Genomic DNA, 24,190 nt, shown 5'->3' with positions numbered 1-24,190 from the left:
CAAGGTCGGCTTCCCTAGCTACACAAAAGAGAATATATGACCTAGGAGATAAGGCAAACAAAATGATAGCATGGCTCGAAAAGCGGGAAAGAGAGAGAAGCTGGGTGGCAGAAATCCGAGATAGTGGTAGGAACATCCACTCGACCAGAGAGGCCATTGCGGGCGCATTTGCAGATTATTACAAACAACTTTACGACTCGAAGCCCACTAGGACGCCCAGAGACTGTTACGAACTCCTATCAGAAATGCATCTTCTGACCTTGATGGACGAAGATAGGGACGCCATAGACAGGGACTTGAAGTAGAGGAGGTTACTGGTGCCGTACAAGATCTGCAGGCGGGGAAGGCACCTGGACCCAACGGGCTACCGGTGGAACTTTTTAAATGTACAGCCAATACGATGGCCCCATACCTCCTAGCTATGTTTAACGAAGCAAGGGAGCGAGGCTCACTGCCGATCGACCAACGTACAGCAACGCTAGTGGTGATACCAAAGGCCAGTAAGCCGGCGGACAATTGTGGGTCATATTGGCCGATTTCACTGCTCAATGTGGAAGTCAAAATTCTGGCAAAGGCATTGGTAAACAGACTGTTGGTTCCCATCCTGCCGCTGATCCACCCAGATCAGTCAGGCTTGATGCCCAACCGCAGCACTAGACTTAACCTACGTCGACTGTATGGGGTGCAGCATATGGTCGCGTGTACCCCAGAGGTGGAGGCGGCTCTACTATCGCTCGATGCCCGTTTGGCATTCGATAGTGTTGAATGGCACTACCTATTTGAAGTTCTGCGGAGGTTTGGTTTCGGACCCAGGTTCATCTTGTGGATCGAACTACTATATACAAAGCCCATGGCACAAGTAAGGGTTAATGGTTCAGTGTCTCGCTCCTACACAATGCGGAAGGGAACCAGACAGGGGTGCCCCATCTCTCCGCTCTTGTTCGCACTAGCGCTTGAACCTTTGGCAGTGTGGATCAGGGGGACCCCGTAATATCGGGAATAAGAGGAAATGACCAATGGGAAGAAAGGATCTCACTTTACGCAGACGATGTCCTCCTGTACGTTACAGGACCACGGTTCACGGTAAACAGGCTATTACAAATCTTTAAGTTATTTGAAGTTATTCAGGGTACTAGATTAACCGGGACAAGTCCCTTCTCTATATGTTAACAGATGGGCCACCGCCGGATCTAGGAACTGAATCTAGACTCCAGATCAGAAACAGTTTCAAATATTTAGGCATACAAATTGAAAAAACTGACAAATCCTTTATACATGGGAACCTTAAGCCACAATTGGATTGCGTAAGGAGTGGTGTAATGCAATGGAGGAAGCTGCCCATCTCCTTGATGGGGCGGGCAGTACTCTTCAAGATGATGTCACTGTCCCGGTTGTTATACATATTACAAAACACGCCCTGCCCAGTGCCCGATAAATTCTTCAGAGACATTGATAGCGAACTCAGAACGCTATTGTGGGATGGTGGGAGTGCACGGATAGCACTTACGAAACTCCAGAAAGGAGTATACGAAGGCGGCTTAGCAATCCCAGACATTCAAAAATATTACTGGGCGTCTCAACTTATGATTATTAACGACTGGGTCATTGTGGATTGGAACGACCTGGCTTACACGGTTGACCACTGGGCAATGGGGGAGGAGGGATACTTGAAAGTGCCATATGGCCCAAAGAAATAGGAGGGACTGCCCACACACACACACGATTAGTGCAGATAGCCTGGCACAAAGCGACACGCTTCCTGGGTTGGATGGGACGATTGACAGAACAAACACCTTTGTGGGTCAGCGAGCTTCTCTGCGAGGTTGGTCGCTTGCAGGGATTTGCAAAGTGGAAATTGATAGACATCGTGCGTTTGGGGGATGTGAGGAAGAGGCAGGCAGTAATAACATTCACAGAACTGCAGAAGGACTCTCACTTAGCATCTACGGAACATTATAAATACATGCAACTGACTACGCCCTACATAGACACATTAAAGACGGGGAGCAGATTCCGGAATATATCCCTCTAGAGGATAGATTGTTGCTGGACCCTATACCAGAAAAGTCACTCTCCGCTACATATAAGAAAATAGTAAACAATTCCCCAGACTTAGTAGCCAAGGTGAGAGAGGCAAGGGAGTCAGATGTAGGACTATTAGAGGATGATGACTGGGCCAAAGCTGTGCAGAGTCCAAGAGAGGTGGCAATCAGGGCTAGATTCCGACTAATACAGTTGCGGATCCTACACAGATCCTATTACACTAGTACACTGCTGCACCGAATGGATCGGATCCCGACAGAGGACTGCCAAAGAGAGTGCACCCAGAAAGGGACATTCTTCCACATTTTATGGGATTGCCCGGTCATACAGAGATACTGGACTAAAATTGCAAATATTCTCACCGAAGTGCTCGAACAACAGGGTCCGACAGATGCTAGGTGGCATATATTATGTGTGACCGGAGAACAGACATGGCCTAAATACTCAAACCTATGGCTGCAAGTGGCGGCAATGGTTGCGAAAAGAAATATAGCCAGAACATGGGGGGCGGCCCAACCACCTCTGGTCTCCCAGTGGAAAAAAGTGCGGCAGAACGAACGATTTATGTAAGCCGAGGCTGCCCTAAGAAATGGGGTAAAATATGACAAATGTGGGAAGATTACAGGGGGTTTGGAGGGCAGTAGGACACCTACGCACGGGGCGGATTGGGATTTAGGATTTCTGCCAATCGAGTTGTAATAAGGAATGCACGTCAGACTGAAGATATTAATGAGAACATGTAATTCATTCTCAATGTATGTTCATGACAATGTAAAGCTGACGTTGGTTTAATATAAAGATTCTTAAAAAAAAAAAACATTGGTGCCAAAACCTCGCCCAATAGAATCGGTGGTGTCCAAGCTACAACAAATTGTGAACTTGGCCGCATAATGACCATCCAGAGTTGATTAGTCTAGGAGAGGGTGAAGGTCGTCAGGGACATCCAGAAGTACTTGTGGCACCAAATCACAAACGGCATGGGAGTAACTGTTGAACAAGCAGCTGGCGCTGACTGCAGAGATCGAGGCTACTAAAGTTTCCACGTGTTTAGATTGAGGGGAGTGGTAGGAAACATGTTCCATATAGACTGCCTTGTGGAGGTCTCAACCACAGGCTATCAAGTGAAGGATACGGCGAGAGGAAAGTAGGGTCGTCCGAAGCAGGATGATGGCGGCTGGCAACATGTCGGCTGACAGGTGAACCAGAGCAAGGTTGGGCCCAGGTCCCTAATAAAGTCCCCATCAAAGCCTCATTAAATGGGAGGACATGCTCAGCAGCAGTCTGTCCAGGTTGCAGGAACTCAGTAAGCACATTAGTTTCTACCGCCATGGTGGGGAGCAAGAGGTCAAGAACTTTGTCTGCTCCATGAATAACCGTACCATCGGAAGCAGATTCTTCTGTGGCAGGTCAAGGAGGAGAAAAAAAGAGCAATTTCTGCAGAAATATCGAGGCCACTAGCCACCTGCAAGTCTTTGTACCAATTGTCATCAGTGTAGAGATGAGCGAACTCATCCCCCTTGTCATAGTCAACATAATTGGTGCCAAAAAGGGATTGCAAGGTGGGATGCCTCTCTTGAGGGGCTGGCAAGTCCAATGGAGGAAGAGGCGCTTTGGGTGGATTGGATGAGACTTTGGTCAAGGTCAGATTGGCGCCGAATCGAAGACGGAGAGAACGAGATGGACGTCGAGGAACCCAGGCAGGCACAGGTCTCGGGGCTGGAAACGAGGTCGACAGTGGAGCCGGAGATGGGTTTAAAGGGTCGAACTGGCGCTTAGGGTGAACCCACTTGCGGCACTTCAGATCGAGCACCTAGTGGCTCATTGGGGCCCAGAGGCACACCAGAGAATTGGCATGGCATTTGGCCCCGGAAACTCGGGCTGAGCCGGCAATAGGTGGCGGGATCGGCTCCGAAGTCAGTCAACTTTGGGAGCACGATTGAGAAAGTGGTGCCCCCTCCACGCCTGCTCAAGCAAATGCAAGTGGCATAAGGGAGCAGAATCCTACTTCAACTTCTTCTGTTTCTTTTTAGATTTACCTGAAGACTTGGAGCGCGATGAAGACCAGCCTCTCAAGCAGCTCCAATGACTTCAGGAAAGAGAACGAGATCAGGACTGAAACCTGGACCTGGACCCTGACTTCAAGCAGTCCCGACACGGAGTCTTCTTGAGCTTGGCGACGTAGAGTTTGGCCTTGCGTTCCCTGATGACTCCTCGAGTTATCAGCGCACAGTCGGTGCAGGCTTTGGAGTCATGGCTCGACCTCAAGGAAAACAAGCATACTTTGTGGGGATCCGTCACAGACATTTGTTTGAGACAGTCCATAAAGGACTTGAAACCTGTAGTTTTTGGGGGTGACATCCCTTGCACACCAGAAAGATTTGAGGTACAATGCCTCTAAGAAGCACAGTAGGGAATTCCAGATCCACATCTGGTGGCATAGAAAGAGAGGATCTGACATCAGTGTGCGGGAGTGCGCCTATGTATGCCCCAGAAATAATTTCCGGAACTGAATGGTGTCAGTGCAGAGCTGCAAGGCACCAACTTTCAGCGCACAGAGGTACTACTGAAAAAGTTTCCGGATTCAGTCTGACACCTGGGTAATATTCAAAAGGTGAGAAATTTGCAGCTAGAAGTCTCTATCAGAAAAAGTAATTTTATAAATAATCATTGTATATAAATATATCTTATATGGTTATCATGAAATCTGACATGGATCTGGTCCTCCTGGACCTATGCTGGACATCTCTGATCTAGACCGTGCATTTGTTGACCGGAACCAGGTGGTAACACAGGTTGGTGCTGATCATGCTGGGTGGGGGCACACAGGCACACGCTTGAAAAATGAACACAGTGATTAAAGAAAGTCATGGCTGCCAAATATCTTCAGGCAGGGGCAGAGGTACTTAAAAAAGAAGGCTATTGACCCAATATCTTGCATCAGCTTTAGCGGTCCAGTCAAACAATACGATGGAGACCACCAGGCATTATTGGGTGCTCTGAGGGAAATAGTGTAAAAACGAACCAGCACAAGAATGCAGCTTAAGAACGACAATACTGATAAAGCAAACCATGGCCCTAACTAGACTGGAAAAAGCGACCACCTTCTGGAATCTTTCTCTTCCCAGCAACAGTAGTGCCCTGAATAGTCAGGAAATCAGAACGTAGACACTAATAAATACAATAGTTTGGTGTCCTTGCACCAAGGTAAACATTCATGGGAGCTAAGAAAATAGAGATTAATATAAATAAATAGAAGGGAAAAAAACCGAAAACATAATATAGACATCAAGTCAATAACAGAGATAGTATTGATGCACATCAATAGTATGCACACGGACTCTTACATTTGTGGTCTTTCCTACTCGTCAAACGCTGATTTACTTTAAGCATGCCAATTCGTTTTTGGTGCAACAGTGTACAGGTCCAGAACCATTTTCCAACTGAATACCACCATTTTTTTTAATTATGAAATCTGATTATAACATCTTTATGAAAGGGTATCAGCCTCACAGTAAGCCTTTAAAGTCGGGGGTTGATTTGTTGGCCAGTGGATAAGTTGGAACTCCAATATGACTGTCTACGAGAAACATCCAATTTTCAGATAGCTCTTATTGTATGGAATGGACCGCAGACAAGATGCCACAATAGCCTTATTGTAGATCTGTGCTAGATGCCATTTTACTGCAGCTGTTAGTTTTTTTAATGAAAGTATTGTTTTTTTAGCTCTTTGTAAACATTTCTCCAAATAGTGAGACCATTACTTAGATGAGATATGATGAAAGAAACACCTACCCCAGGAATAGATCCATCTTCAGATGAAGGGTTTCCATATATGCTGGAAATTCTTTCTGCTCGGAGAAGGTATTCAGCAGTCTTTTTCTTCACCGCTTCTCGGCGAGTTGGACTTGATTCACCTAGAATGAATAGGATTCTGGTATTATGCGCGTAGGAGTGACAACAGTAAGGTTTTGAACATTTTTATTCTTTAAGAACAATTAATTTACCCAATAGGATGTTGCCCCTGAATAGTGTACTGCTTTATAATAATGTCTTCTTAATGATTTTAGGAATAGCTGAAATTTCTCACTAATTACTATATTTAATTTACTGTCATAGAAATCTGACTACGGCTGGTATGTCTCTGGACCCTCCACAATGTGAACCTAACGAATCTTACCTTTACCTGACATTCTCTGCAACTTTGGAAATTTTTGTAGTCTAAGGGCCAAATGTGCGAAACATTTTCGAGGTCACAAATAGCCCCATTCGCAGAATCGAGCTGTTTAAGACATCAAGAATGCTATTTTTTAATGTACACACCACAAATAGCAATTCGGTAACAAGTTACTGAATGGCAATTTTGGTTTGTGACTAAAAACAGAATCGCTTGTTTCAAGGGGCGTGTTTATGGCGTCTCTTACAAATAAGGAATCTTAATGGTACGTACTAATGTTTTGCAACCGAAATGCGGTTGCAAAACATTCATATTTTACCACCAACTCTTGTGATGCCTTCGCCTTTGAGAATGTTTAAAAAATATTTTTTAAAAGCAGGCAGTTGTCCCACGGACCAGTGCCTGCTTTTAACAAATAAAAATTAAAGGTTTCCTTTGTTTTTATTAAACACATCCCACTTTCCTTTAAGCAAAATGGGCTGCCATTAAAAACAAAATAAAGATTGCTTTATTTAAAAACAATCACAGACATGGTGGTTTGCTAACCCCAGCAGGGTACCATCCCTGTGATGGCAACACATTTTAGTGGGTCATAAATTGTGACCTACCTCATTAATATTCATAGGGTAAGTCTATTTGCGACCCATTACATATCGCTAATTAGGAAATAAGGGCCAGATATACTTATAGTACATTAGTAATAGCGGATACCAAATAGCGATTCTCCACCCCAAAAAAAATTGTTATTTCAAATGTTAGAAATTGTGCCCCTAAGTTCTTTATCCTCTATCTCCCTTAGCTCTATTACATCCTAAATTGGGTACAGTGGTAAAGTCCTGGCGTAATCCTGAATATATGACTTGTAAAATTACATGCTGTCAAAGTTATTGAGTAACGAGACAGTTTCCATTCTTAGGGTTCCTGTCGCATTGTTGGCAACACAATATTCAATATTTAAGAAGCCACTTAGTTGCCTCTTGATGACATGATTATTGACTCTATACAGAATTATTTAATAGCCATTGAATGAATGAACAAAAATGTTTATATAGCATAACGGTTACCCTAACAATGTGACCTGGAGCTTTGAAAAGGCTATTACAGAATTAGGTTAATAACGTCTTGATTTTTTTTTCTAAATGTCAGGTAATGGAATCCGCTTTAATGCGTAGCGATACGTCATTCTATAATTTAGAGGCATGGTAGTAAAAAGATCGTCCTCTTAGACTGTCTTTTTTATGAGAAGGCTAGACGAATAATCTTATTTAGGGAGTGATGTGCTTATTAATGCCCTGAGGCCCAGTACCTGGGAAAGCTCTGTAATAGCTATAAAGGGCCTTAAACAGTACTTGCTTCGGGATTGGTTGCCAGTGCAGCATGCAAAAATGTGCCAAGATGGACTTGTGTAAGGAGATTCCTAGTAGTCATCTGGCCTTGTTGTTAGCTTAAGCCTGTTCATGAAAATATTAGGAAGGCCCAGATACAGGAAACTGCAGTAGTCCAGGTGGAATAGCATTTACTGCCTGGATTACAGCTTTTCAACATTGCAAAGGTAAAAGCAGAAGTACCTTAAGCATGAGGCACAAGTGATAAAAAGATGCAGATGTAACTTTGTTGATTTGAGAAGTAAATAAAAAATATTGATCAAAGATTAAACCTACTTTTCCCCCTCCACATTTGTTGTCCTATATGTTCCTTTGTTCAGAATGTGACCCCAGGACCCCCCACTTCGCATGGGGCCCACATTATCTTAAATTAGGATAAGCCATACCTCATCATGTATGAGGGTGGACATCATGCATTTTAATCACCTGCATGTGAGGTGCTTTGCAGTATGTACTTATCACAAATTACACAAATAATTTTCATGAACATGGAATGAAAACAAGCACCATCTATGTTTCCGTGATATCTGTTATTGTTACCAATTTCTTTTCTTGTTATGTCTTTAAGTGTGTGCATTTTTTGTTCAGTGTAATTTTATTTATTCTGTGTTAACATAATTCACAGGACCATAACAAATTGCAGACCAGGCAAATATTGCCCAGCAGTATTGTACTAGAATGGTTGCTAGCAAATGTATGAATGTACTTCAACACAGATAGGAGTTAGGAAAGTAGTGATCTAGGTCCTGAAGAAAGCCTGGGACCCTGAGTAGGGCCGCCTGAAGGCTGAAACATGTTGACACATTAAGTTGCAGGTATAATGGTCAGTCCAATGCATCACCATAGTTTTTTACTATCCCTTAAGCGCACCCATAGTAACAAGAAATTCCATGGTTTAGAGCACAGGAATCTTTAGTTTTCTAGGCCCTGGTTCCATTGAGACCATACCACCCCTGCCGCCTCAGAAAAGTTCTCCCCGCAACTACGAAGAGCCCATTCACCACAAGAAAATTCTCTGAAGAATTTGGCATGGCCAATGATGAAGCATAATACTCAGGAGGGTGTGAGGCCATGCTAAACAATTTTTTGTAAACCGAGTTGATCCTTCACATATTGTCAGACACAACTTGGAAAATGAAGAGCTCCCGGGTGGTAGGCAGTTCACTTTGGGAGAGCCCTTCAGCAAGTCACATTTGCTTAGTGTGTTTATAGGAACATATAAATTAAACAGAGTAGGGTTCATGTATGAACTTAGAGGAACTCTGCATTTTAGAGTGTGTGGAGAAGAGTAGTTGGGGAAGCTGAACTGCTTAAGTTATAGATGTAAGAAAAGAAGAAACCAAGATAGACCAGTGCTTTGGATCCCTACGGAACTCAAATGGTGCACAAGTGAATATTGCAATATTGTATTAAAGGGGGTGCTGAGATCTGAAACAATTAGCACAGGTCTCCCACCTTAGTTTAAAGAGGCCTGTAAGGCCTCAAAATCAGATAAAAATGTGGATTCTGTGCTATGAACTGGTCTGAAGCGGTCGTGAGCGGGGTCAAGAAAGGATGAGAAATCAATACATTGAGAGGATTGCTGGTTGTTCTCTCTTTCCAAGATCTTAGATGAAATCAGCAATAAAGATATTGGGTGGAAAAACTTGAGTACCGAAGGGTCAGCTGAGGATTTTATCAAAAAAAGGAAGGAGTAGGGCATGTGTCCAGCAGGAAGGCACCCTGCTGAAGATGTGGATAAATTGCTAGCGAGATAAGAACAGTTGTCACTTCTTTGGATACCATATGTAAGGTATAAGGTGAGCAGCAGTCTAACGGGGAACCTGATTTAATCTGGAGGAAAAATTGTTCAGTCCTTTCAATTGATAAAAGGGGAAACTTGTGTAAGGCTGAGTGGGTAGACCAGAGTTAATAATTCATTCTAACTGCGTACAAGGGTTCTGACCACCAAAATCCAACTGAGAAGTGGTGCTAAGAGCAAGAGTAGGTGAATTAGAAAAGTTATGAGCGAGCTTTGAGATTTTATCCTCACAAAATATGGCGAGTTGATCACAAAGCTGTTCTGAAGTCATGACAGTGGTGGCAAGATGGAGGATTACAAAGTTTATTCACAACAGAGAATAGCTCATGTGAGTATTTTTTTCAGCTGCTATCCTACTACTGGAGAGAAATTTTTACTCAAAAATCGAACTGGACTGTAAGACAATTGGTCTGGTGTTTTTTCATCAAGGTCGGGCGCCCTCCTTTAACATTTGGTGAAAAGACAGTTAACACAAACATACAGTTTCCAGACACTCTTAAGTGAAGAGGCACAGAGCTCACACAGCTTTTTATAGGAAAGTCCTCACTCAAAGCTTAAGGCCGGCAAACTGGCCAAAGATGGGAGGATCAACGATCCTACATTACGTTCTGTACTTCTACTCTGGGGATTCTTATAAGAGTGAGAGCATAATTGCTGTTTGAAGCGGTTGTCATGATTGTTGACTCAGAGGAGAAGTTTTTGCTTGCCACTGAAAGCCTTGGCTGGGAGCCTATATATATGCACAGTCCCAATATTGACTATGCCAATTTTTTTCCTTATAGTTAGCCCGAACAACACAGGTACCTCTTCACACTGCGGGCAGAGACTTCAAATGTGCTGCTGACTATGCATTAGAGAGGTCGCTTCCCTAGCTAAAAATCCACTTTCAACACTAAATCCAGAAATGTGCTGTAATTGAAAATAAAAAAATGCATACTGCTTGGCATTTGGCTAAATTCTCGCCATATAGATAGGAAGCAGCCTTTTACTCTAGGGATAAATGGTCTAAATGTCAGAGTATACATGTTCCTCATGAGAGGAGAATCCGAAGGGGGGCTAATCACGACAGAATACCTGGGCAAAATTATATCCGACCACATTTCCCCGCTTAATGGCAATAGATGTACCAAATGGGGTGGTGCTGGGCAGTAGGATGACCAGAGTTGTCAGCAAGTCGTTGACCAAAACTGTAGGGGACTCAAAATTGAAACAATAAACAATGGAATTGCAGATGCTGACCAATAGCTGTCTTTGTGAGAGCTTTTTATGGACAATTTGGATATGTTGCGGCAGGAACCAGGTTAAACTGCCTAGATTACTGACTATATTAAGTCAAACAATACATAGAGGACAATAAATCAGAAGATTACTGAAATAGCTAATCTGTGACTCTAGTGTGGGATGGAGGGTCTTACAAATCAATATCCTGAGAACAGAGACAGGCACATGGCCCAGTGATGAAAGATACGAATGCAAAATTCTTCTGACACTATTGTACCCTGTATTCACAATGGCCAGCTCCACACCCTTACTATATTAGAGAATACCGAGCATGATATGTTCTATTAAAGAACATTTGGTTTTTGTGGAAAATTTGTGAGGCCATTTGGATACTCAGTAGAAACGAAACCCCAGGAACGGTTTGCTAGTCGAATTCCATAGTATGTGCCAAGACTTCTAGCGCTATTCAGAAGCTGCACATACGTGCCCAGCCATCTCCTAACTTGTGTGAGAAATTATAGTAATGATACCAAAGTAAGGAAAAGGTCTTCTGTTTTGAATGGTGAATCTAGATTACTTAATCCTAGGGAAGGTTCTGAGAACCATAAATTAACATACAATTACTCATCCTGTTCATTACCACATACAGATCTGATGCCACATGTTAAGACAGGTAGGAATATTTCGAAGTGGAGGCTGATGAGGAGCGAGACTCTGAATTCATGGTCTTCAGAAATATATAGAGAAGGACTTGTGGCCCGGATTCTGCAGGAAAATGGAAATTCCTACTCACAGATCAGGTCATTCACTAAGATGACATAGGAACCTTGACAGCGACTTGTTCATACTTAAATTGCACTGGTATTCCACGCATCAATGAGATTGACCATCACTGACCAGCAGATCCCAACTGTGCAATGGCTGACGTATGAGCTAGAGTAGGGACTTATTACTATACCTGATGTAGGATTTATCTGCTTCGCAAATCACAGGCCCTTATCAATTGTCACGTTTTCAGGACCATTGAAGGTGCGGATTGGAGCTTGCAGACACATAGTGTCCTTTTATGTGATGGGTGGTAGCTGTTTGATCCCTGAACCTGTTTTATTTTCTCCCTTGCTCGACTTCTAATTCTGTTAAAACCAATTGTAAAAAAAATTCGCAATACAAAAAAGTTGTTTTTAATTGTAAAATGTGTTTGGTACAAGGGATTTTGCTGTTGCAAACTCTAAATTTAAGCAATTTGGAAACTTGGCAACCACAAAAAACCTGTGTACATCTGGACCATAGTTTTTAATTTCTGTCAAACCCTGAGTGGATTGGAAGTGATTCACAGCTCCATCAGAAAGAGATAGGATAAGGATTAGTGACCTCTCTGACAAGATTGTTTAATGAAAAGACAAAGACAAAAGTTCAGCTTGGTGGACAAATGGAATGCTTCTATAGATGACACTATGCATGTAAGTCAAAGCGATGCCGAAAGGTGACGGAAACTCCTGCTCTAAATAATGAGGAAAGTGTCAATCTTAAAAATAGTCATGTTGCCAAAATTCTTAAATGTCCTATAAAACACCACTTGTGTGATCCCTGAGATCTTCTCTGAAAATCAGACAAAACACTGTGTACATTACTATGGGATGGGGTGTACCATGGATTGCCTTGCATACATTGCACAGGTCATTTTGAAATGGAGGCATAGCACTTACAGACAACAGGGCATACTACTGGGCCTTCCAGCTCTAGGTTATTAATGAATGGGTGTACGCTTCAAGGAAATAGCCCGTAACGAGATTCAAAGAATCCAGGTGAAAGCACATAACTACATATATTATTAGTATAGGAAACTATTTTGGGAGGGAGTACTCTGAGTGGAATACGGCCACAAAATACATTGAATTGGAGGAGAGAATTGCCGGAGAAACCTCGCTATGGAAAGTGAATGTGCTGCAAGAGGTGAGGACAGGGTTAAGTTAGGAAACATGCTAGAGGGGCGAGAGCCTAAGTCGTCTGAAAAACTACAGAAAGTATACGACCTAGATCATACTAAAAAATATAATTATTTATAATTTAGACATGCCTTAGGTTGCAGAATCAGAGGATTTGACAGATTTTCCAGACAGTAGCCCACGAGCAAATAAAGTGCTTTTGGAAGAATTAAATAGCCAAGCAGTCACTTGTGTATACTGTACCCTCATAAATAACAAACCAGATAATCTACAGAATCTCACGGCTATCTGGGAAAGTGATGTGGGATGTTTACTGGAGGCCACCCTGATGCATCCTTGAGAAATTGCTATACAAGCGAGACTGAGATTCATTCAATTGAAAGTATTTCATAGAGTTTACTACAACAGAAGCAGATTATACAAAATGGGCAGTGTGCAAGCTCCAATGTGTGGTAAATGCAGTGCCGCAGAATGGACCTTCCTCCATACGATCTGGGAATGCCCTAAAGTACAGCGGTAATGAGTAGAGATCGTTTCAGTGCTTGTGGCAGAGCTGGAGGTTCACATACCCAGTAGTCCCAATCTGTTATATTAGGCATCCCATGTGACGTTGATAGACCCAGAGCTAAATAGAGGTTTTGTGCATTATGATTCATAACAGCGAAACAAGACATTGCACGAATACAGGGGAATCAGATAGCCCTAACTAAGTAAATGTGGCTAGCAGAAATTAAGATATGCATAGAAGCAGAGAGAGTGGTCTATGAGGAGAAAGGCTGACCGAGGAAATTCACTAGGTATGGGGAAGTTGAAAGACCCACTATGGGCTGAACTGCGATGCACCAAAACTACCGGGAACCGAGCACATGACAGTTTGCTCAACATACAATTTAAAATGGGAGGGGGGGCTGCAGTGTCCGGCAGGGACAACATTATGCTCAGCGATTGGCGGAGGGCAGTAGAGTGCCCAGAGTGCCCATTATGCAGGCCATATGTTCTGAGAGATACTGCATTTATCAACTGTGTTGCATTTGATGACAAATTGCACAATGGATACAGTGTATTGTTTGAAGTTTTTGGATACAAAAGAATTTTAAAAACATTTTTTTATAATCATGCAGGCCTATAATGTGGAAACATTGTCAGAATGATACGCGATGTAAAGGAGACTTGCAGAGCAAATGTTTATCATTTGCATTTGGCAGTTAAGTACTTAGACAGAACAAAGTAAAAAGAAATGCAGTAATTTATGCAGGAGCCTATTAAAGCCGCTGCGGCCATCTTCTGTAAGCAGTGGTGGTAGGAAATTGAGATCTATAAGAGCACGTTTGGCCTGTGTATTCAGGGACAACTTGTGTTGAAATTGAACTACTAGACAGTTACCCATTCTACTTGGCAAGAAGAGACCCTCCAGACATCCGCATTGCTGCCTATGATCATGATTTCACTTTTGTGTGAATTCACCATGAGCCAGTGAGATGTCCAATAGTGTCCTTAACTACTAATATGTACGAGAGGAAGTTTTGAGCCTTGACACACAGACGACAGTAACTTGAGGACATTTTTAAACATCATTGTCTAGGAAACTCAATGAGATTAACCGACAAGTATCCCAACGTCTCAGGGTAGCGGCCTATTCATGGGAGGTGGTGTGGCTAGTACCACAGTCCACAGGCATGCAATTTAAAACACCCAATAAATCATTGTTGAGTCAGTGCTTTTACTTATACAAAGGAAAACTACTTTATTTCAGACACACTAGATAATACTTTGCCAAAATATTACAAATCTGTATATGATGGCAGGTGGAAATACCTAAACCAACACCCTCATAACAGTTCACACCCCTAGAGAGCTTTGAACCCTCAAACCACAGTACCCCTTTCAACACAAGTTACAATAAAAGGAAGTGTAGTTATTGAAAGGCAGGCCTACTGTTTTTTTGCAGTGTGTCATCACATAAGTAAGAGCAGAACTAGGCCATAAAAACTCAATGCAACATTAATACGACTTTGGCAGTGCAGCGCCGGGTTCGCCCCGCCGCTGCACCTCCAAAGCAGCGGTCAGACCGCCCATCAGATTAGGAGTTTCCTCCAGTCTGGCAGGCTGATTTTTGCCGTTCCCACGGAAGTCCCTCTAAAAACAGGCACCGCAATGGGAACGCCTAAAACAGTTCCTGCCATGCAGGAACGGGGTCGCATGCACAAAGGAGGGAAAGTTGTGCCTCCCTGTGTGCATCCCCATGCGGAGGAGGCACAAGGGGCACTGCAGGGCCCCCTTTGTTTCCTCTCTGCCACGGTGCTCATGGAGGAGGAACCTCCATGACACAGCCAGTGGAGAGGAAACTCGCAATATGCTTGGCAGGTCTGCAGCGGTCCAGCTGAACATATTGTGGCCTCCCGACCGCCCCAACACCGCCAGGGCATGGCGGTTCCCTGTCGGCTGCAGCGGGCTGTGGTGGTCCGACCGCCCTATTCCTAATAGGACAATTGGGAGACCGCCACCGCAATGCCCCCATGAGCCTGGCGGTCTATGGACTGCCAGACTCGTAATCGGACCTCAATAATGGAACAATCTTGCAAAGACATTCATTGTGGCCCATCATGACTCACTGTTAGCCTTGTGATTGTCAATAAAGGATTTAAAAAATGTTAATGACCTTCATCGAAACGTGATGCTTGACTGCTACCTTTGTGTTTGTCAGTATAATGATTCACTATAAACTTTGAAATGCTTGATTCACAATAGCATGTGTGGAGCACCCAGCCTGGTGCTTTCTTCTGTCCTTGGGAGCTCCCAGGGACCTAATCAATCAAGAAGCATGTGGGTACTCATGTTTTCTCTGCTTTCTTCCTTTTTTGCTGTGTGGGGGCCCATGAGAGCAAAATAACTAATGGGAGGAAGCTTCACACATGCACCGGCCCAGCCTCCATGTATCTGTCTAGCGCCAACCCCACAACCCAAGGGGCCCTGGTCCTTCCCCAGGGGTATTTTGAACCTTCATGGAGCAGAGTGTTATGTGCACCTGGTCCCCCCCCAGACCGCTGTGTGGAGGTTGATGTATTTGGTGTCTTTTGCTCCTTGTGGCCAGCTCTAGCCACCAGGAATGGTTTCTTTAGGGCTCCTCGCTTCTACATTTGTATTTTTGTAGGCGATTGCTCTCTCTTATGTGCTTTCTCTTGGCACAGGAACTGTTTCCTGTCTGGGAACCTGCACTTCTCCTGGGCCCAGGGTCTTCCTCAGCAGCCGTCCCAAGAGCCCCAATACAGAAAGCCCTCCCTGCCTGACCTCCCCAGGCCCTATGGCTTCCTAGCCACTTGCAAGGCACCTGTGTGCTGGAGAAATCAGGGCCCTCTTTTTTTTTTTATAGTAACACACCTGCAGGACTAGTCCACAGAAGAACATAGGAACCTGCAGGGTCCCTACCAGCAGGTTCATCCCTCTCCTGGTTCCCAGAGGGTGTAGGTGAACCAGCGGCACTGGACCAAGAGAAATAAAGCCTAGTCCTTGGGTGCCAACTGAAGTCAGAAGTCCTTCAAGCCATCCTTGCAGTAGGGGTCAGGTGTCTCCTCTCTTCCAGCTGGGAATTCCACCATTGTCGCTTTTCCCAAATCCAGATTGTTCTCTAAAGTACCTCCCTTGTTCACAGCTTTTTAAGTGGTGCGGGCGGAATGTTTCAGAAGGTAGGCCCCTCTGTCAAATTCTGGGCTGACAATCATTCCACCCCTGTCCCAACCCCCCCCCGCACAGCATTCTGGGACATTACAAAATGGTGACTTAAGTGGACTTTTGAAAGACCTTCTGAAAGCCTAAGCTCCAGACCTAACTGACACATTTGCATAGTCTCCTCTCTCCAAAACTTCAAAAGGGAGACCCTCCTGAGCTTGGCTTCAGAGGTCTGGCTTTTTCCCTTTGTTTCTGTAGGAATAAGCCTCCCCAGGACAGGTGCAGTGTGGGAAGTAATTAACATATGCATATTCCGTTACCACGCTTTCCTTTTCAAGAAACAGGTCTAAGGCACTCGAAAATAGCCCTATTGTGTGGGGTGGCCTATGATCCCCCTGCTGGCCCCCAAAGTAATTATTTTTCCAAGTAGGGGGAACAAAAATGAGGAATCTAATTAGGAGCTGATTTGGAGAAATGTGGCAAATCCTTAAATTCCAGAAGTAGTACAGATATGTGGAAATTAATGTAAAATCTGCATTCAGGATTGTGATTTTCTATAATATTGGTGCGTGAATTGAGTCTCTTGGCCTGACTATGGCGAACCTGTAGTTCAGTATATATTTTGCACAGTGTATAATATAATGAAGCACACAGTCTTTTTAGTAATCACTACAGATTTCTATACTCACACTATTAGTGTGCACAGTGAGGCCTGCCCAGCTTAGCACCAATCCTAAAGGGTCCCTCTCGTGACAAGCTCCCTTTGTGCGAAATGCCAGGATAAGATAGACAAGCATGTGCATATGTGTTCCTGTGTAACCAGCCCAGAGCCTCTTACACTAGCTGAGCAGCAGTGGACCTTATCTTAAAAGTTGGACTCAGGCAATTAGTACTCCCAGTCCATTATAACAGAACTTACAGTAAGTGAGCCTCAGGTAGTGAGCCCCACTCACTGCAGAAGTCTATAAACCAGGCAGGCCAAAAAGCAACTAAACGTTATGTAGATTATATGGGCAGAGCCCATTTCTCACATTAATATTTAAAAATCTTGCTTTGGTCTTGTTCTAATTCCTCTTGCAGAACAGACAGAAAAGGTGCCATTGCATTTGAATCCTGCTGCGACCTGAAGATATAACAAGCCCCTAGGAAGTTGTGCCCGCTGCCCCCTCTGCCCTTTCCTGATTGTTCTCTGAGGTCTCCCTTTCAGGATGGGCTTCTGGGGCCCTTAATGTAAGAGAATGCGATACAGCAAATGCTGAGCCTCCCACAGCAACCATCGGAGCACAGCAGAGACCCAAATGGGTTCCTCAGTCCATAGGCTCAGAACAGTACCCACACTAGACACATTAGCTAGGACCCTGGGTTGTGGATTCATATCTATAGGTTTGGGGTGCCGACTATGCAACCACCGGTAATGGCTACCGCCTTCATTTCCCAGAAATTATGTCCACTGATTGATATTTACAAGGACCCATTTGTGCTTTACTTATCATTAATTACAGCAATATCAAAGGTTATAAAGTTAGAAACATTATAATGATCATGAAGCTCAGAACACATACGAGAAGTGTTCATGACCATCTACTGTACCTCTCTCAGAAAGGTTGCTAGTAGCTGACCGCAAACATCTCGATCGTTGAATGCTGACTGTAAGATGAAGGATGGATACTGACCACAAAAATGAAAAACTCGGCCCATCTCAGGGAAGTCCGGTTGCATCAAGACTTCCGGGCAGAGTACTCTTCGTAGGGTATCCTATGTTTGGTGACACTTATCTACCACTGCCTGCAATGAATGATATAGGCAGGATTTGAATGCCTTCAGCATCTGACGTCTTCTCAGAAGGAGGAGGAAAACTGATCCCAAGTGAGTAGACGGAATTTTAAACTGGAAAGACTTATAGGAGATTGCTAAATACAAAAAAACTATACATAAAAGTTTGAACCACTCAGCAACTCTTCAAAAACCTTCACCTCTTCTAAATCTGCTTTCCTCTGTATGTGACTGCTGCAACCACCATTATGCCCTAATGGGGGTATCCACTACTCTCCCTCTGACCTGGCAGGAGCCTATGTACAAGAAGTGCCCATGAGCCATATTTAGTCTTCCCCTGCAGCAGTCGGGACAGCTACTGGTCCAGCATGCGGCTGGATAGCCTGCTAGCTGAATGGAGAGCTCAAATAATTCCCCATTGAGTCCTTTTTTGCTAGAGAGCTCAAATCCCCAACATTATTCTGAGGGTTGAGGGCCAGAGTGCAGACTGACAAGACGTATCTTTCCTGGACTGCCTCCACTGGACCGGTGTCAGTTGTAGCTTTGGGGTACCAGATATCCCACTTTTAATCTCTAGAAATGAAGTAACACTGAATCCAGAAAACAATACATCTATTTGATCAAATGTATGCAATAAAACAAACAAGATCACTGAAACCAGAGAAAATCACTCCACATTTTCAGAATGTCTACATAAAACTATTTTACGTGCAAATTAATCAAAATGATACTTCACGTCAGTAGTCATCCAAACAATCTCAAATAGTACCGTCTTCCTTGACCTTCATTTGCCAACCCCGTTTTATGATTTCATCGAGGTTTTCCATAAAAATGCTGTACTTTTGGTACAGATCACTATCAGCGAATGAAAACAGTACATTAAGAGTCATCATTTTTGAGGAAAGCAAACCTACAAATGGCATGGACCCAGCCGCACATGATATCAGGACTTGCATCTTTAGAGCTTGGGTGAAGATGCACTGATTGACGCTCTATTAACACCCTGGCTTGACTCTGGCTCACTGGATAGGTTAAACCTACGTCCTGGAATAGGCCGTGTGCACAAGAGTAAAAGTAGAGACACCACTGCTCAGGATTACCAATACAAGGAGCAAAAACAGAATATTCCCCATTTCCACTTCAATATAACTACTCAATTGAGGCAAATCGGTGTCCCCCTGCATGGAATCCTTTCCTCCCTTCTAGACTGCTTTCCTGAACTACAAGGAGTGGGCCCCACTGCACTAGAACCAGGAACAGGAGTGGTGCCGCTGGAGTGCTTCTATCCACTTTCCATGAACCTTCGCCTTTCATCGGATGTAATGTTGTGACAAGAACACTGATATTGTGCGATGTAACGTGGGCAGCACTGAAGTGTAACATCAAGTAATTTGCCAGCATCTGCCGCAAGGTAATCACACAAAGCAATTTGAGAAAATGACCTCTTAGCAGGGCAGAGGAGAGTGATTAGCACAGGATCTCTTCCATTGGATATAGGAGAACATAGAGTTCAGACAGGAAATAGGTAGAGAGGAGCAGTTTCCAAACACAACAAACCGCCCACATGGTGGACAGGCTGACCGCCCAGGGGGAACATCGGCTTCCCGTCTGATGGAGAGGTGCTGCAAAGCAAAACAGATCACTGACAGCATGCTGAAGCAAACAGAGGATGAGCTGCATTATGCAATGTGGAGAGAACATAATGAGAAGAGGCGGTTGAAGAGAAGCTAAAGGACGCAAGATAAAGAAATTGTAACTTACCTTTGAGAATGATATTTCTGGTGGATACTCTAGCTGCAGATTCCTCACCTCTTGAACAATTCCCAGGAGCCAAGCAGATCGGGAAAACGTTTCTTCATCGCTCCTCTAGTAAGAGGCACCAGCTCCATTCAACTCGCAGACAGCAAATGTACATTGCAAGACTTACCCCAGAACATTTCAGGGACCTCTTTCAGTAAATCAGAGTGATTCTAAAGTTAAGACCGGAAACAGAGGGTCCCTCTGAAGCTACGGAGTGTCCCCCGGCCCTTCTTGGACCATTGTTCTCTGGGAGAGGCTATCCACCCCCACTACTCAACAAGTAGCTAAGGGGCACAGTCTCCCGAGCCTTTGTGCTCTTGTTTTGATTTGTCCTGAGAGGAGACACCCAGATCCCCCACCTTCCTGCACACAGTTGTCTCAAAGATCATGGCAGGACAATCTGTGTAGAATTCACAACAGTGCAGAAGTGACATGAAGCCCGGGATCCCACACCAGTGGTAACAGGGAGATTTGTTTGAGCTCCAGGGTTGGAGACTTCCCGTCAACTCGTTTTGCCAGGTTTGAGACCAGTAACCTAGGAAAGATTCACTCAACTGGACAGGAGGGATGCCTGTGTCCTCCTTTGAAGGAGAGCGTTGACTTACTGCTCAGAAATTACAACCAAGAAGTCCTTGCCTGAAGAAGACAGAACTCAGAAGACGTAGAGGCTCTATGGAGCTGAAATGAAGTGACACCGACACAACAGGGCATAGCCTGTATTAAGAGGCTGTAATCATGGTCCAGATGCCTGAGCCTGTCTGCTTTGTGAGGGTGGCTTCGACACCTATGACTGAGTATGCCCCAATATGGCACCTAGATGAGTAGAAACACTGAGGCAACTGCAAACATCTACACAAATGGACGTTTCAGAATCTCCAAGTGCTGAGGAAACTAAGCAATGGCTGGGGGAATGTCACAGCAGAAACTCGGGGTGATCACCAGCAGGTTTTGGAAGAAGGCTTGAAACATGCCTCAAGGAAGCCCCAAGCAGCAAGATCCCTGCAGCCGTACGCTCTACTCCCACCTGCATACCTCCACATGACTTGGTTTGGCCCTGATGTGACCTACTTCTGGCTACAGGTGGCGAGCTTAGTGAAGCACAAACTCAACTGAAGTATCCTTGCTTGGTGGCCATACTGAGTGCACACCATCAGAGCAGTGCGCTCTCCACTAATTGCAGCACACATAAGTACCGCCTGTGAACGGATTTCATGAACTTCACTACTGGGATGAGTAAACGCAGTGTGACAATGTTCCCTGGGGGAGAGATGAGAGTAATTGAGTAGAGGCTAAATGTAAAATCTCACTATGACTAAGAATTACAGTACCAGGCAATATTCCCTTCAAGAACAGCCTTTGTAGAGCACCAGAAAAGACTGTCTGATAACATACAATAGTATTGTTGTCCTCTGCTAAATTGTGTACAGGGATCCTTTTTCTTTATTGTGAATGATAAAATGAAAGTTTTTTCTTGTACTGGTAGGACAGGGATTTATTACTTTTTACCCGAGGACTGTTAAGTGCGGAGTCTCTAATACGGCACGATCTCCATGAGTAAGCCTTGAACTGCTACCCTCAGAATCATGGGCTAGAAGAGTGTACTTGGTTAAGCCCCTGAACACCAGTGGCAAATGAGTCTGCCTGATACATTCTGAGCACAGTAATCCCTGACTGCCCACGGAGTCCTGAAAACGTTCCCGAAACATTAAGTGGTTGATCTTTGGACTAAGGTGGGAGTGGGGGGGAAGGGGGTGAAATGAGTTCTTATGAGTCCTTATGTTGTTTCAGTGAACAGTTAGAACACCAAGCTGGTGAATCTGCTCAACTAACTTCATGAAACTAAGGGCCAGACATACATAGGTTTTTCCAGGTCCCAAACAGCCCGATTTGTAGACTGGAAAAATGCCTTTTTCTAGGTACCAAACACTATTTTGCAATTTGGTAACCTATCACCAAATCACAAAATGGGTTAGCGATTCGGTATTAGGAAGGGGGGTATTAAAGAATCCCTTCCTAATAGCAACTTGTAGTGCTATGTGTGAATGTTTTGCAACCAAAATACGGTAGCAAAACATTCACATTTTACTGCCTACTTAAAGTAGATGGTAACCCATTCACTAAGGGAAGGGGTCCCCAAAGGACCCCTTCCCCTTTGTGAATGGTTGCAAAATCGTTCTTTAAGAGCAGGCAGTGGTCCCACTGTCTGCTCTTAAATAATAAAAAGAAAACTTTTCATATTTTATGTTTTTTAAACACATCCTGCTTTCCTGTAAGGAAAACTGGCTGTATTACAAACAAAGCATTGCATTATTTAAAAGCAAACACAGACATGGTGGTCTGCTGTCCCCAGCAGGCCACCATCCCCGTGTTTTTTAGCAATTCCCAATGGGTAGCAAATAGCACCCTACCTCATGAATATTAATGAGTTATGTTAATTGCGACCCACTCAAAATAGCAAACAGTGTAAAACACACTGTTGTACATAGCTGTTTGGGATTTCCTAATAGCGAATCGCAAAAAATCACTATGAAGAAATCACAAACGGAAGTCTATATACATCTGGCCCTAAATCTTTACATTAGTCAGGGATTACGTGGGAATCTAGGGTTAAAGATACATACCTTAGGTTCCAAATCTCATAGGATCAACTACATAACTTGCTTTAATTCTGTGCCATTACCACATCACTTACCACCTGCTGAATACCGCTTCACCAGCCCTCTTAGCTCCCCTTCCTTTTGTAGACAGTGGCTTGCGGAGGGAAAGCCACATAGGTCACAAAGGTTGGTCAGAAAGCGGGTGGAGCGGTGCCATTTATTCATCCTCACCCATGGCTCCTCCAGCCACCCTTAATGGTTTCCTCTACAACCCCCATTTCCAGTTCTGTGCGTGCCTTTAGGCAGGAAGGTGGCTTGGTACAAGAGGGCCTGGAAAGCTTGAATGAGGGTGAAGGGGTTGAGAGAGTGGAGAACACGTGCAGGGTCACCTGGAACCCAAAGGACCTCTGTAACCCCACACCTCTTACAGTTTCACAGTCTAAATACCAAATACTTCTTCTATCCTTTGTGTAAATGGGGCCAACACCAGGAGGGTGTTGCAGGATCTCGCCCAAGCTCTGTGAAGCCCCCCCCTCCTTCGGGGGGTCAGCTGGGGCGCTCACAATGACTGCACTTTCAGATCCGCTTTTCATACCAAGCGAAATGGGCATGTGCAGGCCTCTAAATGAGCCCAGACGGGCTTGTGTGCCAGCGCCTGATTCCCCGATGAACAGCTCACTGAAGCCTGCATGAAAAGCAATAATGCGGATGACAAAGGGCCGCTAATACAAACCCTTCGAGATTCTTCGCATATCTCCCTGCATTTAGCACCGCGCGCGCAGCTGTGCCTCATATAGCCTCGCTTGAATGAAAATATTTAGGCGCCAATCCACCCACTTAGTTTATTTTCCATTTGACTTTCCTGTAATTATTTTGTAAACTGTTCGCACAACAATACATAAAAACATCTGCAAAGGCAGGTAATTAATGTGTCAAGCCAAACTAATGCATTTTTATGGTGTCCATGCTTCGTCTACTGTAATTATAACTCTTTTTAAGCAAATGATGATGTGTTTGTTGCAATATGCAAGTGGTTATTTTAGAATCCTCTTTCACTGTTAGTGCAAACAAAATATGAAACTCAAAAGCGCCTTAATTTCCTATGCATCTAAACTTAACCCGCATGGGCTTGCAAGAATGGAAAAGGCGGCCCCTGCCCCGCTGCCTATTATCACGCGCCTGCCGTCTCCATCGCAAGCGCCATCTTTATTTATTTACTGCATAATGCTGATGAAGGATGCCAGGCGGGCAGCAATGGAAACCAAGCGAGCCATCCACTTATCGCCTGAAAGTGTGCTGCTGGATAATGCCTGTGCCCCCTTCACTCACATGTATACCCCTCGCCCCACACTCCACCCCACCTCTAGACAGGTGTCAATGCGGCAGTGGACTGTACAGCTAGGTCACTTCTTGAACCAGGGTCTACCATACTGATTTCATGGCTTTGGAAAAATCAGGGCACTTGCTGGCAGGTTGGTGACTTCTGTAGTCCAGAAGGGCTGAACAGAGAGTTAGTATAATATGGGAACATCTAAGAAAAGCACGAATGGCCTCTCTGAGGCAAGACCTTTATTCGAATATCTCAAAATGTCTCCAGTAGGCCATTCCACTGATGCGGTAAGCCATGGTGATCTGTACAAATGACCGACTCTCCAAACTCACCCAACAGTAACAAAGCAGTGGGTCCTGGTGATGAGAAGACTGCAGGAAGTCAGGTCTGAAAGCCAACCTGAGACAGGGTAAAAGCGTGTTGTGTTCACAAAGGTTAGCATGGAGAAGATGCA

General features: G+C 44.3%; 1 protein-coding gene across 3 annotated transcripts in view; it reads right to left on the bottom strand.

Annotated features, from left to right (window-relative positions):
- RPS6KC1 (ribosomal protein S6 kinase C1) overlaps nt 1-24,190 on the bottom strand; it is a 479,254-nt gene that overhangs the window by 309,869 nt on the left and 145,195 nt on the right. For all 3 annotated transcript variants that reach the window (XM_085612893.1, XM_085612895.1, XM_085612896.1), the window contains one exon: nt 5,836-5,957. In XM_085612893.1, the coding sequence (XP_085469019.1) occupies nt 5,836-5,957 (122 nt within the window). The remainder of the gene's footprint in view (nt 1-5,835; nt 5,958-24,190) is intronic.

This window comes from Triturus cristatus, chromosome 6, assembly GCF_964204655.1.
Source record: "Triturus cristatus chromosome 6, aTriCri1.1, whole genome shotgun sequence".
Taxonomy (NCBI): Eukaryota; Metazoa; Chordata; class Amphibia; order Caudata; family Salamandridae; genus Triturus; species Triturus cristatus.
Note: the sequence above shows the minus strand (reverse complement) of the source record. Positions and strands in the feature narration are given on the sequence as shown.